At 34.9% G+C, this 19,397-nt stretch overlaps 1 protein-coding gene and 1 pseudogene across 1 annotated transcript in view; one reads left to right on the top strand and one right to left on the bottom strand.

Annotated features, from left to right (window-relative positions):
- The window catches only part of SP4 (Sp4 transcription factor), a 132,772-nt gene extending 117,234 nt beyond the window's left edge, over window positions 1–15,538 (top strand). Inside the window, exon 6 of the mRNA XM_037836871.1 lies at window positions 12,051–15,538. Within this exon, the coding sequence (XP_037692799.1) occupies window positions 12,051–12,298 (248 nt within the window). The 3' untranslated portion in view covers window positions 12,299–15,538. The remainder of the gene's footprint in view (window positions 1–12,050) is intronic.
- Window positions 4,218–5,252, bottom strand: LOC119534784 (annotated as a pseudogene).
- Window positions 15,539–19,397: the final 3,859 nt, after the last annotated feature.

Raw genomic sequence — 19,397 nt, forward strand, 5'->3', positions numbered from 1 at the left:
CATTCTGTATCCATTTCAGCTTTCAGTTTGTCTCACAAAAATGTTTTTCGCTCTCTTTCTCTTGAGGTTAAAATATTTACATTTTCTTCAGGAAGTTCTAAGTCTCTTTTTTATGGCTTAGTTCTTTAAATTGAAAATAAGTAAATACTTACATTATGACAATGTAATACACTGTGGTTACATTTCTTTTTATATGTGGTTTTCGTTTTTTCCTTGTAGTTTCAGTTGCCCTTTGTTTCTTGTATTTCCTGAAGTTATTGCCTCTTTTAGTTGTTTCAAGAATTGTATCAATTCCATCCGTTTTCTCCTTATTACTAGAGCTTTCCATCTTCCCAGCTGAACCCAAATCTGATTCCTCTAAAGGTCTTGAGAGTTTTCTTCACTTCTCTATTGGTATGGATCCATTATTCTTAAAATCTTATATCTTCCCTTTTCTGGATATATTACTCCCTTGACTGCTAGAAAACATTTTGAAATGCTTCCTAACAAAAAGCATGGGAAAATAAATTTGTCTGAAAATGTCATTATTAAGCTTTCACACTGAATTGGTGTTTGGCCAATACAGAATTCTAGCTTGGAAATTATATGTCCTGTAAACATTGATGGCACTGATCTATTATCTCCTTGAATTAGTTTTGCTGATGAGAAGTCTGATATTGTTCTTTTTTTGTTGTTTTGTAGGTGACCTATTTTTTTCCCTCTGGAACTTTTTAGAACTTATTTATTTTTAACTTTCTATTGTGAAATAATTTTACACACACAGAATAGCTGCAAAGGTAGTTTAGGGAGTTCTTGTTTATCTTTCACCCGGTTTCCTCTAAGGCTTACTTCCCTCTTATATTACCATGGTACAACTGAGAACTAAGACTTTAACATTGATAAGATACTATATATTGCAGACCTTTCCCCTTGTACACCTTTTCTGTTCCGGGATTCAATCCAGAATATCACAGTGCATTTATTTAGCATGTCTTCTTAGTCCTCTGTAACCTTTGGCAGTTCCTCTTTCTTTCCTTGTCTTTCATTACCTTGACACTTTTTAAGAGTAACTGGTTAGGTGTTTAGTAGAATACCTGGGTTTAGGTTTGTCCTAGGTCTGTCTGATGTCTTCTTATGATAGACTGTGGTTATATCTTGTTCTTGGAAAGAATATCACAGACCTTGTCATCATATCTTAACAAGATGTATGATGTCTGTATGTCTTATTATTGGTGATGTTAACCTTTATGAATCGGTTGAAGTAGTTCCCGCCAAGTTTCTCTACTATGAAGTTACTGTTTTTCTCTTTCCATGTTCTGTTCCTTAGAAGCAAGTCACTAAGTCCAGTCTACACTCAAGGGGAGAAAAATAAAGCTGTGTTTCCTGGGGGAAGGAGTAACAAAGAATTGTGGTCAAATGTTAAATAACCACCATGGTAATTACTTGAATGTTTTAGGGGAGATTCTTTTGGCTCTTTTTAAGTATCTTGTTTCCTTAAAGAAGAATGCTAAAGTTTCACTTCTATCATTCCTCAGTGGATCTTGCCAGCAATTAGTACTGTGATGTTTTAAGGGTCGTGTTCTATTTTCCTCATCCTTCTACATTTTTTAATTTACATTTTTGTGTAAGGGGAGTTTATACCTTCTCTCCCAATTATTTGTTTATTCAGTCATTTATTTACATCAGTATGGACTCATGGAGATTTATTCTTAGAGTTATAATCCAGTACTATTATTGTTTATTTTCTTGCTCAGATTTTTCCATCTTTGGCCATTGGAAATTCTTTCCAATGTGCTTTTTGCCGTACCCCCATTTTTGTTTTGTTTTGTTTTGTTTTTTTAACTACAGGAGCCTTTTAATCTTTGATGTTCTATTAATTTCATAATGATGTATCTAGGTATAGGTTTTCATTCATTGTGCTGATTGGTTAGACACTGCATCTCTTATTCTTTCTCTCCTTTTTCAAGTAATATCCTCCCCTCTTTCTCTATTTTTTCTGGACTTCAACTAGACTTATTTTGAACTCTCTAGAATGATCTGATATATAGTATAGCTTTTCCCTTCTATCTCTTTTATCTCCTTAATATTCTAAAAACTTTCAGTAAGATTCTTTACTTTATCTCAAATCTTTACATTGATTTTTTTTTTAACTTCCAAGTGTGTTTTTTTATTCTTTCTTTTTTACTGCATTCTTTTCTCGTTGTATGGAAGCAGACTTCCTGAAAATCTCTGAATTTTCCATGTAGAATTCTTTTTTTAACTTCTACTTCTTTCAGGGTAATTTTTCTCTATGTCTTGCTTTTTCTGATGTTGTAGGCTTTCCTGAATTGTCCAGTGATCCTTGGCTTTTGTTCATGATGATAATGATGACTGGTGAATAGGTTTAATTAGAGGAATAAAAAGCAATTTGGTGTCTTTGTGTATCTAGATGGGGCTTGTCGATTAATGGGTTTCATTTTTAGGGCAGTTGGGTGGGGTGCTGTGTGTTTCACAGACAAATTCGTGATTACCAGAATACAGTAATTTGCTGTGTTACCACGTTTCTTTATATATTAAATCCTAAAATATTTTGCCCAGATTTTGTGATGGTGGGGTTGATTTTTAAAATACATAGTCTAATTCCTGGCTTTGTGCTCCATTCCTCCTCCTACCATTTTGAGTCCCAGGTTTCTGCAGAAGGCAGATTGGCTGTCTTCTATAACATATCACCTTTTTTGATCATTTCTATTCTGGTTTGCAGATATTTGTTATAATCATTGTTTTGCTGGTGACTTCCCTTCTCATTCTTTTTATTACTGTAGATTTAATCCTCATTTATACCTTTTTAATTTTTAATTTTAATCTGTTCCTCAGGAGGGAGAAGAAATAAATAGGTGTGGTCAGTCTGCTGTCGTAAACCATAAAGAGTTACATTTACTTTTCATGTTTACTAGGAAATATATTGCTGTAACTAAGTGAAGAATATTTATGATAAGGATATTATATAAATATGCTAATTTTATATTTTATGTGTTAATATAATTTACCTTTATGAATATTTTATTATAGATATTTTACACACTTAGTGGGCTCTTTTATTTCGTTTGTCCTTCTTCGCACTCTGCTGAGCGATAGGTATTCAAGAGATTTCTAGTAACTAATATTGTAGAAAGATTGACTATACTGCTAATTCTTTTTCACCGGCTAAGAAAAAGTCCACAGGAACCCCTAAAAAGTTCCTTATAACAGTAGTATAGGTTCTTTGCAATATGATATGTATATATTTTTAATTATGTCAACAACCATATAATTTAATTGGAATTGAAACAGTCTGTGAAACAGCTTGGGAATGAAACTTCTACATTTTTTTCATAAAATAAGCAAATACTACATGAAAATCAGTGAAACAAGAATCGTCATCTGTTGCATTGAAGTATTTTCCCAGAATATCTTACATGGATACCTCAACTAATACATGAAATGGTCAGAACTCTTGCATTTGAGGCCACCTCAAAGCCAAGATGGATGAAGCTGTCTAGGCCTATCTTTCCTGCTAAGGATACTAAAACTCTGGGCAGAATTGTTTTTTTAATGCATCTAGTTGAGGATTCTGAAAAGTAAACTATAGCAGGCAATTGAAGACTGAAGTCAAAGCTTGAATAATGGTACATAGAAATGGTTGAGTTTCACAGAGTTTTTTCTCTCCTTTGTCTCCCAAATTTTACTCAAGAGCAGGCTGCTCTCATCTTTGACTCTGTGGACATTGCATATCAGTGCAGGCAGCAAACACTCCAGGAGAAACTACCTGTATCTAGCCAGTAAACCAAGAAAAGGGAACCCTCTGCCCCAAGGACAGCCCCACTCACAGATTGCAGTGCAGCAGTGGCAGCTCAGGCACCTAGAAACCCTGTATGTCTAGTCAGAAGAACCTGGAAATGATGCCACTCTTTTCTACAAAGTGAAGGGAATCACCATTATTTTTCTGTTCCACCAATTTACTCTGAAGATTGTTCCAGTCACAATGAAAGTGCAAGATGGTACAGGACACTAAAACCTTTAGAAATACCTGGGTTTCTGGGCAGAAGAATAAGGAAAAGGGACTTCTTGGGGTTTGGAAAGTGTGAGAAAAATTTTGGAGAGAGCTCTAAAAGGTAATTTCTCATTCTGTCTGTGAACCAAAATAAGTCATGTGCTCACCCTGTGCACATTTTCCTACATTTGGAGAGAGAGGGTGCCACTGAGGCTGGCTGGGATGGATATTAGGTTGATAGGCTGGTTATTATGGACTTAAGGATTTGTTTTAGAGCTTGGAAGGTTGAATGTCTTCGGGGTGGATGGCATTTGCTAGGCTTCCTTTCAAAGGTGCTGGTTCTTCATAACCTGGCATCGTGTAGCTTGATATTCCATTTGCCCACTGAATCGGAAGTGAGATCCCAGCTTGATAAAGTCTGATCTATTTGATTTGCTATTCCCTGGTGTCCACAGTCTGAGGAATGTGTGATGCTCAACCGTGCATTTCCAGAGGTACTTGCAGGTCCTGGCACTGTCTAGCCAGAATCCAAACATGTGTTCTTGCTCGTGTCCCTTGTCATTGTCTTTTTAATTTTTTTAATTTGCTCTTTTAAAAATCCATCTTGGTGATTTTAGGCCAAAAGAATAAACATTTTTTTAGCTCCTTCAAAGATTAATATGCCTCTTGGGGTCAGTCCAAGAGAATATTCACAGCCAACTCTTCCCCTGACAACATGCATGTCCACCCCATGCATTTCCAGCCATTTCACTTTATTCAGATAGGAGAGTTCCATCTGGGCAGGGCTCTTTCTCCTGCACTCTTTCCCTCTTTCTGTCTCTGGAAGATATCAAATTCTGTTGCTTTTGTGTGATTTGGAATGAACCAAAACTCAGGCACAAGCTTGGGTGTGTGCTATAGAAGCTCGCACTCCCCAAGCTCCTCTTGTAGAAAGAGGGCCACTAATTCCACAGCAGTTTCATATGGGCATTTCTATTTTTCTGAAAGAATGTCATGCCTGAGTTGTAAAACAAACAGGTATCTTGTAAACTCTTCGCAAAGATTGTTCGGTTCTGAAGAATAGTATTTAATTTGAAAGTGCAAAAGCATAAGCAGGTCCAATTTTCATCTGCTTTTTTATGAGTTTGGAATAATCCAGCCAGTGCATGACCTGGGCAGAGTCGAGGAACTGGAGGCCAAAGTAATCTGTTTCCACGAGGTCCAAGTGGTATATGATCTGTTCAAACAAATCCTGGCCTGTGGCATGTTTCTTGCTTTCCTGCATGAAGTGCACATCAATTTCATGGGCTGGTATCTTAGGCAGGAAAAGTTTCTTGGGGTGGGGGAAGTGGGAGACGGAGACAATGACAACAACAGACTATGACTCTCTTACAGAAGCAGCAGCAGAGCCTTAGAGAGGTTAAAAAAAAAAAAAGGTTTGGTTAAGGTCACTCAGCTGTGAAAAGTTGGAGCTGGGAGTGAGGATCATTTTTTTTTTTTAGTCTTTGTCTGGTAAGTCCAAAACTTGGTCTTCATTGATGGTTTCTGGATTTTTATCTTGTTTCTCTGAATGGGCTGTCACTTCCTGTTTCTTTGTTTTGTAATCCTAAAGTTTTAACTCTCATATTTAGTCCCTGAGCTGTCTCTTAAGTTTGCATCCATCTAGTGATATTGCAGATTTTCTTGAATGGCAAAAGCTGATCCCTGTTTACCCCAATTTGCATGCCTCTTCCTCCTCCTCCTCCATGGATGTGGCACTGTGTTCCACTAGACTCCAGGGTTTCAAAAAAGTCGATTCAGCCAATTCCTTCCAGTTCAGTAGTCTGGGGGGAAGATCTGATTCCTGGAGCTTCCTACTCCACAATCCAAAAATTAATACTCTCTCCTGATTTTTTGAAGGACCTTTTTGCTGGATATAGAGTTCTTGGTTGACAGTTTTTTTCTTTTAGCACTTTGAAAATGTAATCCCAATATTTTCTATGCTCCTTGGTTTCTGATGCGAAATCAGCTGTTATTTTTATTGTATATGATGAATCACTTCTCACTTGCTAATTTCTAATTCTCTTTGCCTTTGATTTTTTACAGTTTGAGTATAATGTGTCCTGATTTAGATCTCTTTTTGTTTAACCTACTTAGAATTTGATGAGCTTCTTGGATGTATAGACTAATGTTTTTCATCAGATTTGGGGAGTTTTCAGCGTTGTTTTTTCAATAACTTTTTTTCCCCTTTCCTCTCCTTCTGGTCCTCTTCCCATTCATTTGCATGGCATACCTGGTGTCCTACAGGTCTCTGCACTCTGTTCATTTTTCTTCATTCTTTTTTCTTTCTTTTTGTCAGCCCAGGTAATCTCAATTGACCTTTCTTTAAGTTCACGGATTCTTTCTTCTGCCTGCTCAGTTCTGCTGATGAGCCCTTCTAGTGAATTTTTCATTTTGGTTATTGTGAACTCCAAAATTTGTATTTTTTTTTTTTTTTTTTTTATAATTTCTATCTCTTTTTTGGTCTTCTCTTTTTGGTGAGACATTGTTCTCGTATTTCCCTTTAGTTCTCTAAACATGGTTTCCTTTATCTCTTTGAACATATTTAAAATAACTGATTTGAAGTGAATCCAACAATTCTCAGTGACAGTTTTTATTTATTGCTTTTTCCCCCCGTATATGGACCATACCTCCTGTTTCTTTTCATGCTTTGTTGGAAATTAAACATGTGGCAACACAGATTCTCCCCTTTCCCAGGTTTGTTGTTGTTGCTGCTTATTGTAGTCATTGTTTGTTTCTTTAGTGACTTTCCTGAATTTATTCCTTATTGTGTGTGTGTTCACTGAAGACTCTACTCAGCTTATTTGTAAGCTAATAATTGGACTGGTTTCTTTAAATACCTGAAACAAATTCATTTCTCTGTCTTTGCTAAGGGGCTTGGTCATTTCTGACATTCTGAAAAGGTTGATTTTGACAATTTTTGTCAGTTTTCTCATTGCATTTATGGATAAGCAAATTTTACTCATGGAAATACTTGGTAACATACTCTAAGTTCGGTTGGGAAGGAAGAAATTTCAGAAGGAACTGCTAGATTGCGGTTGTGGAGGAATGCAAAGCTCTCCAGTGACCACAAATCTCATTAGTTTAAATAAATTGGGTTCTTAAAATGAGTTCAGAAATTATTTCTGTAATGTTGTAATCTTGTTTTCACTAAGAAATTGTATTTAAGCTACGCATGGACATACGGTCAATGATATTTATTGGGCAAAGTGTGTATGTATCGCTTAGGAATACCAAATGCACCAGACATTTTTAAGCTGGCTTGTTTCACTCAAAATGCTGTCCTCAAGGTCCATTCACCTAGTTGCATGCCTCACAACTTCATTCCTTCTTGCAGCCACTCTATTCTATTGTATGCATACACCTCAGTTCACCAATCTTTTCATCAGTCAGTGTACCCTTAGGCCATCTTCAAGATAACTGGCTCTTGAGGGGTACTTCATAAATGTGAAGCTTAAAAGAACTTTATTTCATTCATCCATTCATATTCATAATCCTATTTGAATATCTCTGCCAAATTTTTCCAAGGGAAATTACTAAGATTATCATGCTAGGAATAGCCTAATGTAGTTTCTAAATATGAATCATCTTAAATCTTTTTTTTAAAAGTAACTTATTTTAGTAGTCATGTGATACCATATAGCATTGTCTTAACAATATTCAGTTTATTAGACAAAAATTGTTTGGGTTATGTTCTCATGTTCTCATAGAAAAATATTTGGAGTTTGCTGTTGACATGCTTTGGATACTTTAATAAACTTATTTAATAGATCTTTACCCATATAATAGGTCAAGTATGCTTTCTTACTCAACTTTTATTTTTTTCAAGGTTATTTCTTATATAACTATATTAGTTTTCTATTGCTGCCATAACAAATTACCACAAATTTATCAGCTTAAAACAACACAAATTTATTATCTCACTATTTCTTCAGGTCAGAAGTTTGGATGGGTTTGTCTGGGTTATCTGATTAGGTTCTCACAGAGATAAAACCAAGATATTGATAGGGCTGTATTCTGAAGGTTCTGGGGAAGAGTCAGTTTCTAAGCTCATTAAGATTGTTGACCAAATTCAGTTCCTTTTGCTTGTAGAACTTGGGTCCCGATTTCCTTGCTGTCTGTCAGCTAAGGGGTCAGTCTTTGGTCTTGGAGGCTGCCCACATTGCTTCTCATGCCTTCCCTGTGGCCTGCTAAAGCAACAGCAGGTCAGGTGCGTCTCTTACTTGTAGTCTCTCTGACTTTTCCTTCTGCTTCTCTTCAACTTCAGCTGAAGAAAGGATTCTTCTTTGAAGAGGTCATTTGATTAGATTGGGCCCACCTAAATAACTCGGAATATTCTCTTTATATTGTTAAATCTGCCCAGTCCCTTTTGCAATGTAATGTAATATATTCACAGATTTCAGGGAGTAGGGCATGAACATCTTTGGGAGGCTGTTTGATCTACCACTGTAACTGTTATCAACAATTTGATAATTGTATTATAAAGAGAACACAGATATTGTAATCACAGAAATAATTAGAATAATGGTATTTGTTTAAAAATTACTGGAATAATGGTATTTGTTTAAAAATTACTGACTTCATGAACATCACAATTAACAAATATCTATTAAATAATGACTGTGTACAGTTTGATCACAGGGTTGTGTGCTTAATTCATGAACTTAGTCTTCATACCGGCACCACCTGATTTCTTCCTGATAATTCACAACCATTGTTGCTATAAAAGAATAAGAATGAAGGTCTCTAGATGCTTTCTGTGGTATACATAAAGAGCCCTGAGTAGAAATTGGATGCCGTGAATCCTGCCTTGACCCTTAATAAGTTTTATAATTCCTAAGCAAATTAATGTCTGAGACTCAGATTGTTCGTCTATAAAATGAAAACATTGATTAAAATCTTTGATGTCTTCCAGCTTTAAAATTTGTAAGATGAGAATTATTCTTTTGAAATAAAATGAGAAACTTGAAAGTGTTGGAGATTGATTTTTTTTTTAAATAGTTGAATTTTATTGGGATATATTCACGTACCATTCAGTCATACAAAGCATACAATCAATTGTTCATAGTACCACCATATAGTTGTGCATCCATTACCAAAATTAATTTTTGAAGATTTTCATTACCACACACACAAAAGTAATAAGAATAAAAATTGAAGTGAAAAAGAACAATTAAAGTAAAAAAGAACACTGGGTGCTTTTTTTTTTCTTTTTTTGCCCCCGTTTTTCTATGCATCCATCATACACTGGACAAAGGGGAGTGTGGTCCATATGGCTTTCCCAGTCACATTATCACCCCTCATAAGCTAAATTGTTGTACAATCGTCTTCAAGATTCAAGGGTTCTAGGTTGTAATTTGATAGTTTCAGGTATTTACTGCTAGCTATTCCAAGTCATTAGAACCTAAAAAGGGTTTTCTGTATTGTGCGTAAGAGTGTCCACCCGAGTGACCTCTCAACTCCTTTTGGAATCTCTCGGTCACTGAAACTTACTTCATTTCCTTTCACGTCCTGCTTTTGGTCAAGAAGATGTTCTCCATCCCATGATGCTGTGTCCAAATTCCCCCCTGGGAGTCATATTCCATGTTGCCACGGGGATTTACACCCCTGGGTGTCAGATCCCATATAGGGGGGAGGGCAGTGATTTCATCTGCCAAGCTGGCTTAGCTAGAGAGAGAGGGCCACATCTGAGCAACAAAGAGGTATTCAGGAGGAGACACTTAGGCACAATTATAAGCAGGCCTAGCCTCTTCTTTGCAATAACAGTCTCCCTAAGGGCAAAGCCCATGATTGAGGGCTCAGCCCATCGAACCACCAGTCCCCAATGTCTGCGAGTACATCAGCAGCCATCAAGGTGGGAAAGCCCAACACTCCTGCATTCTCCCCCAGCAATGCTTATATTAGTGGTAGCATATAATATCTCTCTTTTTGTGCCTGGCTTATTTCGCTCAGCATTGTCTTCAAGGTTCATCCAAGTTGTCATATGTTTCACGACATCGTTCCTTCTTACTGCTGCATAGTATTCCATTGTGTGTATATACCACATTTTGTTTATTCACTCATCTATTGAAGGACATTTGGGTTGTTCCCATCTCTTGGCAATTGCGAATAATGCTGCTATGAACATTGGTGTGCAGATACCTGTTTGCATCACAACTTTCAGATCTTCTGGGTGTATATCGAGTGCAATTGCTGGATTGAAGGGTAACTCTATATCTAGTTTTCTAAGGAGCTGCCAGACTGTCTTCCAGAGTGGCTGAACCATTATACAGTCCCACCAACAATGAATAAGAGTTCCAATTTCTCCACATCCTCTCCAGCATTTGTAGTTTTCTGTTTGTTTAATGGCAGCCATTCTAATTGGTGTGAAGTGGTATCTCATTGTGGTCTTAATTTGCATCTTTCTAGTAGCTAGTGAAGCTGAACATTTTTTCATGTGTTTCTTGGCAATTTGTAGTTCCCCTTCAGGGAATTGTCTCCTCATATCTTTTGCCCATTTTATAATTAGGCTGTCTATAGTATTGTCATTGAGTTGTAGGATTTCTTTATATATGCAAGATATCAGTCTTTTGTCAGATACATGGTTTCCAAAAATTTTTTCCCATTGAGTTGCCTGCCTCATCACCTTTTTGACAAATTTCTTTGAGGTATAGAAACGTCTAAGCTTGAGGAATTCCCATTTATCTATTTTTTCCTTTGTTGCTTGTGCTTTGGGTGTAAGGTCTAGGAAGTGACCTCCTAATACAAGGTCTTGAAGTGACCTCCTAATACAAGGTCTTGAAGATGTCTCCCTACATTATCTTCTAGGAGTTTATGGTACTGTCTTTTATATTGAAGTCTTTGATCCACTTTGAGTTAATTTTTGTGTAGCATATGAGGCAGGGGTCCTCTTTCATTCTTCTAGATATGGATATCCAACTCTCCCAGCCCCTTTTGTTGAAAAGACTATGTCCCAGTTCAGTGGCTTTGGGGGCCTTATCAAAGATCAGTTGGCTGTAGATCTTGGGGTCTAGGAGATTGATTCTTAAATGCTTAATTTTTTGCCTTTATCTAAGTGTCAGCATTCATAAAATTCAAGTCATGTTATCTTAATTTCATTTATTTCGAATGTTGTTGAAGATTTTGTTTAAAACATCTATTTATCCTTTTATTTAATTTTTCAACACTGTGAAATAGAATTCAAGTTCTTTAAGAGACTGCAAATGCAATTTTTAAAAAATAAAAGCAAACATTAAAAAGAAAAATATCTGACACAGACAAATTTGAGCATATAGATTTTCTATAGGTAAGTCAAAGCAGGTTCAAGAAAAGACGTCAGTCAATTTTCTTATCCAGTTTCTGTTCTCAGGCTGGGGAAGCACTTCATTCCTTTAACTAACAATTTTAGAGGGAAGGACTAAACTAATGGTTGATCCATTGTGAACATCAGAATATAGAAATAACCAAATTGTCATTTGTTCCATCCATTGAACACAGAAATGAAATGGCTTTTTTTCTTTTAAGTTAATATAGAAAAGTGTTAGTTTTTATTCTAAAGCATAAAAAATAGTTAGTTTAGTTAGGAATATGTAATATCTTACCAAGAGCTTATTTAAGGATTATTTGTTATGGCAGGAATTTTCATTCTTACTCTGTGAAACCTAGAAACTCCATTACATCTGAAATACAGTATGTGCCTGCCCCCCCCCATGTTTGGTTATTGAAGAAACTCAATATATTATTAAATTATTGAAGTAACTTTATTTGAAATAGTTCCAAGATATTTCATGCCTTTAGGGATTAAGACTAGAACCCAGGTAGTAGATTTAGAGAAGGGCAGACATAAGCCTTAAGCATTGTATATTGTTATACCTGAAAGAGATTTTCAAGATCTGTTAGAAACCAACTTATTTTGTGGACAGAGACGCTGAGACCCAGAGTGGTTATTTTAATTGCTCCAGTTTTTATTTCCAGTTTGTAGCAGAACCCAGACGAGACAGTTGTTTTAATTATAATTTTCTTTAAATAAAATGTGAATAATTTCATTTTTTATTTTTCCATTTAGGTGAAAAGCGATTTGAATGTCCAGAATGTTCTAAAAGGTTTATGCGGAGTGATCATCTCTCCAAACATGTTAAAACGCACCAGAATAAGAAAGGTGGTGGGACAGCTCTTGCCATTGTTACCTCGGGAGAACTGGACTCATCTGTTACAGAGGTGCTTGGCTCCCCGAGAATTGTTACAGTTGCAGCCATTTCTCAAGATTCAAATCCAGCAACTCCTAATGTTTCAACCAACATGGAAGAATTCTGAAAAGTTATTTACAGAGAGACCTCTAGTGCTGCACTTAAGTTTACACACCTTTGAAAAATCTGGAAATGGGCTGGTCAAGTGGATTACAGAGTAGGAAATCATGTTTTCATTCTTGGCTTCTTTAAGTATTCCAAGGTTTCGGGACAACACGTGAAGTGTTGAATTTTTTAAAAATACAAAAAGTAAACCGATATACTGAAACAGATGGAAAAGTATTTCCCTCCATGCTGTGAGTTGTAGTTATTTGGTAATACATCACATAACCGTTAACTGAATCTTCCCTTCTCTTAACATCATGTATTAACATGTTTAAAAAGACAGACCTCAGTAGTTTGCAAGCTGCACCTTAATTGGGCTTGTTTTCTTTGAAAGTACTTTTATAAATTCACTCAGTAATAATTTTTGCATATTTCTTTTTCTCGGTCGTACATAAAAACAGATAATTAACTGACAATAGGGATAACGCTGTATTTCCTTAGCTTGATTTTTGGAAAATCAATTGAAAACCGTTTTGGCCATCTTTTCTAAATGCTGGCAATTCTTCGACAGCTGAAGTAGGTAAGTTCCAAGAAAGTAATCTGAGATGCATCTCAGATCTTTATTACCGCTACATTATAGTAGTGTGTATGCAGACAATCAGTGAAGTCCAATTTCTTTCTCCATCTGGAGACACAAGAGAAACTTAGAACTAAACCTTAGGGTTAAATTGTAAATTGAAACCTTAGGAAAATGCTGGAAGAAAAATGGTTAAAACAGAACTCATGGGAGCCTCAGAAAAATAAAATGGGGCACCTTAACATGAAAACTTTTGAGGTTAGCATTGATTATATTGAACCACAAAATTCATTTTAAATGTTTATATTGGCAATATTTGCATAGAATGTAAATCATTCTGTAGTTTCATATTCTATAAATATGAGTTATGTGACAATGTGCAGAATTCTTTATGCTTTGACTTGGTAGCCAAAGAAAGAATTACCACATTTTGTTTAAGGCCAGTTGAAAATTATACCTACATACCATTTTCTTATTCTTCTCTACTGAAAATTGGCCAATCCCATTTTATTTCTAGTACTGTTAGAAGGTCAATAAGGAATTTATAGCACAGTAATGTCTTTGTTATATCAATAAATGAATCTTCCCTAAAAAGACAGCCTAACAAATATATAATAGATTTGATATTATTAAGCAAAGTTATTTTTAAAAATTAGAATAATTTTAAGTCAAATAAGTGACTAAAGGGAAAATATGTATTTCATTGTTTATTTGAGGGTCTTATAGGAAAGGGTCTTATTAGGAAAGATGGCCAGAAGTTTCATATAAAAATTTTGGATTATACCAACAGCTTAAACATTAATAAGATACTTCATATTTAAAAAAGATATTTACAAAGAATCATAATTAATGGAATTGACTACCATTTTAAAACTGCATTTTTTACCTGCTCAGTTAAACATCATTAGTTTGAGGGCTGTTTGAATAGAGGTACATGCTTTCTTGTGCATTCTCTATTATTTCAGGAAAAGTACTACTCATGTGAATTCTCTTCCACAGTTGTGATGTTTTATGTATTTTTGATGAAGGAGAAATACTGTAATGATCACTGTTTACACTATGTACACTTTAGGCCAGCCCTTTGTAGCGTTATATAAAACTGAAGGTCTTTTGTACTTTCAGTTTGTATAAAAAAGCTTTGAGATTAAAGGAAAAAAAAATTTTACACTGTGGTTATAAATTTCGAGTTTCTTAAAGCTTTTGTAGACTTGTAACAAAGTCTTTAAAATTTTAGTTGGATTTTGTAAATTGTTTTGTATATTTTATTTAATGTACTCTTAACTGATACATCTGGCTTTAAAACATCAGAATCAGTTTGTTGTTTTGTTTGGTACAGAGGAGGATTTGGTAGTGTTAATTGTTAATTTTATTATATAGGAGCTGAAACATCAAATATATATTTTATCTAGCATTATGCTACACAATCAGTACTATAAATTTTTTTATGCAAAGAAACTTTCTTAATGTTTTAATCATGTTTCCTCAGAGTGACTTTTTGTTGTTGTTGTTGTTAATACCAAGTATAAGCACTCTGCACCATTATTCATGAACCAGTTTTTAATGCATACCTATGTATGCTGATCAGAAATGGAGTTATTTTTTAATCAACAATGAGGCCTATTATAAATTTATCAAACTGAATCTGGAGAGTTTTATAGCATATAAAATATATTAGTTTATGTTAGCAGGTGCACATTACACCACTGGAATTAGAAATATTTTGACAGTCTGTTCTGCATACCATTCTGAATCCACTTTTCTGTCTTAAAAGAATCGTAAATTTCAATGTCCTTTATTTGACTAAGTGGGATATAGCTGTTATAAGTAATAGGGCACAGATGTGCAGTAGAGTCTTGGTTAATGGCATTTCACTCTTCATTCCCTTTTCCACCATTGTAAAACTTTTCTTTATTGTAATTATCAGTGCAAAGCTGTGTATTTATCTAACTCCAGTGTTAGAATAGTTTTTTCTTACAGTATACTTTCTTTGGTTAGGTTTGTGTATGTGTTGCTGATTACATTAGAACTTGATGTTAAGTCATTATTTATCACACTCTCATGAGAGCAGTAATAAAAGTGTAATCTAGGAGAAAAAGTTAATTTGTCAGACTTAGATAAGCATGATGTTTAGGTCCTATTTTTCAATTTTATAACTGTTTTATTGCAACAATATTTGTATTTAAGTCTTCATTTTAATGCCTTGTGGTGTTTTTTTATGCATGTCACTAAGTTGTCATCCCACATAAATTGATGTGCAGCATTGGGTATTAAATCTACATTATGATTTTAAAACAGAAATAGTTGATGGTAAAATGTAAATGTTTTGCAAAAAATCCTTATAAAAAGTTTTGTAGTAACATTTCACTTGTAAATTTTTTTGTAAAAAAAAAAAAAAAGAAGAAGAAAATGGAAAAAAAAAGATGAATCCAGAAAAAGTTTGTTTCCCCATATCCTAGAATTTAGATAATTATTCTGCCAGCAAAGCCTCTGGGGCTGTAATTGACATTTTTACAGTGCTGATTTGTATAAAATTTGTTTTTTGTGGATTTGGAAATAAAATCATGTACAAGTTGTTGCCTGCAATAACAATTGCAAGTAACCAATTAAAAATTCCCTTGAGTTTAACATGTTTCTTCATTTAATTATGTATAATATAAAGCAGCAATAAATTGTTTGAACTATCAACCGTGTTATCACAATGAACACTGGAAAGTAAATGCTTCTCACTGGTAAACATACTGGCAACCCTTCATGATTCTTGGTATTAAGATCTGGTCACCCTTTCTCTGAACATACTGCCAAAGAACACCAATTCAGATTTAATTTAATGTGCCCTTCTAATTATAGAAATTAGAATTTGATTTAGGGACTTTTTTTGCTTAAATATTTTTGAGCAATGAATGTTAGGAAATTGAAGATCTAAATTTGAAAACACAATTAGAATATTATTTTAACTCACAGAAACACCAAGAAGCAATATAGACCACATAGATGCCACAGAGTCTGTAGGTAAAAGCTGTTGTCTTTTCCTCCTGAGAGAATCCTGCACATCTCTTGCAGAGCCTTACTGACGTAATAAACACGTTATTATAACAACTTGACTTAACAGATTTCCCAGCCCAGACCATATTAGATAGAGCAGTTTGCTTGTGTGCGTGTGTTACGGGCTGGGCGAGAGATGCCTTAGGCAACAAGGAAAGTACACTGGCCCACTGAAGGAAAAGTCCAAAGAAACATAGTTTACATTTGTTAATAATCAGAGTCTATGTAGCATATGGATAGATAACCTTGTACAGCAAAGCCTTAAGGGCATGGTTGTATTACCTCTTAGTATAATAGGTGTTCATAATGAAGAGTCTGAATCAAACAGACAGGAAGGAATAAAATTTTCAAAAGATTTGTAGCAAAAGTAGAGATGTATGTTTCAGTTGCCTGAAAAATTCACGTTAGGAACCATCAGGATGACATTATAAAAAGGAGGGTAGTACAACTAGAAAATTAAGAACAGTTAGTAATGTTTTCTAATTTTTAATGTGCTGGTAACAACTGGGTTTTGGACTTGTAGGAACTTCGACCACATAAACAACTATGAACAAGACTGTGCAAAGAAAATGTCATAAAAGTAATGCTTTTTTACTTTATCATAGATTGTTGACATAAAACTGTTGGTGTAATAAGCTAGGAAAGTTGAAGACATGCTAAAAGCAACACTGCTTTTATATGGTGTGGTTCCTAATGACATTCATAATAATGTCTTCAAGCTATCAGCAAAAAAAAAAATGATATACAGTGTACATTGTTTATTATGCTTATTTAAAGGGGTGCAGTACCTTCAGGTATCTGTAAGAAACATATGAAATACTTTATTCTTCAATGAGTCTGAATAATGCATTTTTCCATTTTCTGCCCATGAATTAAGTCTGTTTAATATACACACAACCAACTTCAAATTGTATATTAAGATTTTAAATGCCTGTATTTCCATTATTTTAAAATTTGCTAATTAGCATAGACCTTGGGCTGTATTCCTCTTGGTAGCAGATGGCAATGAAATTATTTTTGGATATCTGAGAGTACTCTCTAGTGGAAATAGTTTTTTTTTTAAAAATCATAAACCTTAATTTTCATGTAAGGTAATAGTTTAGCAAATGCTGGCTAATTTCTCCTAGGAGGGCTACTGGATTTCAGAATTTTAATAATGCCCTGTTTTCGTTTCTAAAAGGAAAACAATTCAATATGCTATTTGTAATACCTTAGCCCAGAAAAATAGTTTTATATGTATGTATGCATATTGATACAGCAACTCTTTAAACATGGATTTGAATTGACAGTACATATATTGTGTTAGACTGTACCAATATAAAATCTATTCTCTTTAAACAAAAAAAGGATTTTCCTGTTAAATCATGCATCAGTATTCTGCCCACTGCTAAGTACAGATACTTGAAGTCAACCGGAAACATTGGGTGACATTAAGTAAAAATGTTGTATGAGGTTATAGTAAAAATGCTATTTTTTCCTCCAATTAACAGTAATCCCTTTGCATAATCATGGCACTGTTTAAAATCCTTGTTCACTGGGAACATAATCCACAAGGGGTTTTGTTCACCACATTTTAATAAGAGTACATTTCTATACATAAGAATATATGTGCTATGTGTAACACTTTAAATATATGTCAAAATATAAACTGTTTGGGTTGAATTAGGAAGTTCAAACTTCAGGATAACATAGAACAATTTTGTTTTAAAAACTGCTGAAAGAAAAACCCCAAGAAATTATAGATATGCCTAAATGCATATATGTGGCCTAAAATAAGTTCTATATAAAGAGCTGCATCAATAAGTTGTAGGAAACTAACTACATTTTTATCTAGCCTTTATATTTCTTACTTGGGCTAGCCTGGACATTAATTTGCTATAGTACTTGATAGTAATTTTTAATTGGTTTATATTTTGAGTCTCCATTCAACAAATACTAATTTAATTGACTATTACTTTGTGCCAAAGTAATGTTCCAAGCATTAGAGATTAGGCCTCTCACCAAGAATAAAACAAAAATCCCTGCCTTCATAGAGTTCACACATACTAGAAAGTGTTAAAAGTAAGGGAGAAAAAGTAGGATAAAAGTGATCAAGAATGCTGGAGCTGCAGTTGTAATTAGGGTAGTCAGGAAGGCTTCACTTAGGTTAAGCAGAACTTGAAGTGAAGAAGCAAGACTTGTTGGGTTGGGGGGGAGGGGGGAGTTGGGGAAGAGGTATCCAACTAAAGGGATGATCCCAAAGGGAGGAGCATGGTTTATGAAGCACAGTGGTTTAGAGGGGCAAAGAGGAAAGACAGTAAGGGGTGGAGATACAGCGAGAGATCCCGTAGGACCTAAAAGCCAAGCCTCTGGCTTTCAATGCTTGTTTATATTGCAGAGGGTTGATCTGCTAATAGGAAAGGGGTATAACAATAAGACAAGTCAGGGGCTCTGCCACTTACTGGCTATGCAACTTTGGACAAGTTATCTAACCTTTCTATACCCCTCTCTTCCTCATTTGCAAGATCGGAATGATAACTCAGTTTTGTTAGGAAGATCACATAAGATAACTACATCAAGCACCTGGCACATAGTGTTCGAGAGAAGTTATTGTTAATTATAAGTTAGCCAAAAAGGTGGGGAACACGGAATATTTCCCAGTTGGACCAGTGCCGAAACACTTTGAAAATAGGCACTAATAAATTGAAAAAAATTAATTCTCAATACCCTATAAAGAGAAAAGAGGAAGAAATTTCAGTGGGACTTCCTTAATGCAAGCATATACTTTTTTCAAATGATCTGCCTCATCTGTGAACTAGTTCAGGGTACTCAACCTCAAAATTATGTGGTAGTAGTCTTGTTTCCAAATCTAAGCAAAATTTAATGTTCAAATCTTAGCTATTGCCTAATTTTAAAATGCTTATTTCAACTGTTGTTTGCCTACCTCACAGTGATAGACTACCAAACAGGTGAACCAGAAACAAAGAAATATTAACTGTTCATGTGTTATTCAGTAACTTTTTTTGTGAACATATGTGTGGATAATTTTTTTTTTAATTTAAAAGCTTCCCTAGGTTTAGAGATATATTTATTAAATGGATGAAATGAACCCAAGTTTACCAGGCAAAAATATTCCTGTTTTCAGCTGCACAATTTGGTGTTCAAAAGTTTTCTTTTCCCAGACAACTTCCTGTCAGACTTGGTAGAGCAAAGAAAAATAGAATGTTCTACATTTATGAGCTCCAAAGTGCTTCCAGTTAGCTTCTCAGATTCTTTGTAGAATAAGAGAGGTTTTAAACAAATAAATTGCTCATCCTGCAAGCAAGCCAAGGAGTGTCTGCCAGCTCTGGCTCTAACTTTTTTCTTTTGTCCGCTTAACCAGCTTACCTGACTTCCAAAGCAAGCAAGCCCTTTGCTTCAGATCCTCCTCTTACCTCTGACTTGCCCTTTTGTTCCCAAGCTAAACTTCTTTGGAAATGCTTTTTCCAATCAGTCAGTACATTTATGGAGCACCCATTGCGTG

The sequence above is a fragment of the Choloepus didactylus genome, chromosome 5, assembly GCF_015220235.1.
Source record: "Choloepus didactylus isolate mChoDid1 chromosome 5, mChoDid1.pri, whole genome shotgun sequence".
Taxonomy (NCBI): Eukaryota; Metazoa; Chordata; class Mammalia; order Pilosa; family Megalonychidae; genus Choloepus; species Choloepus didactylus.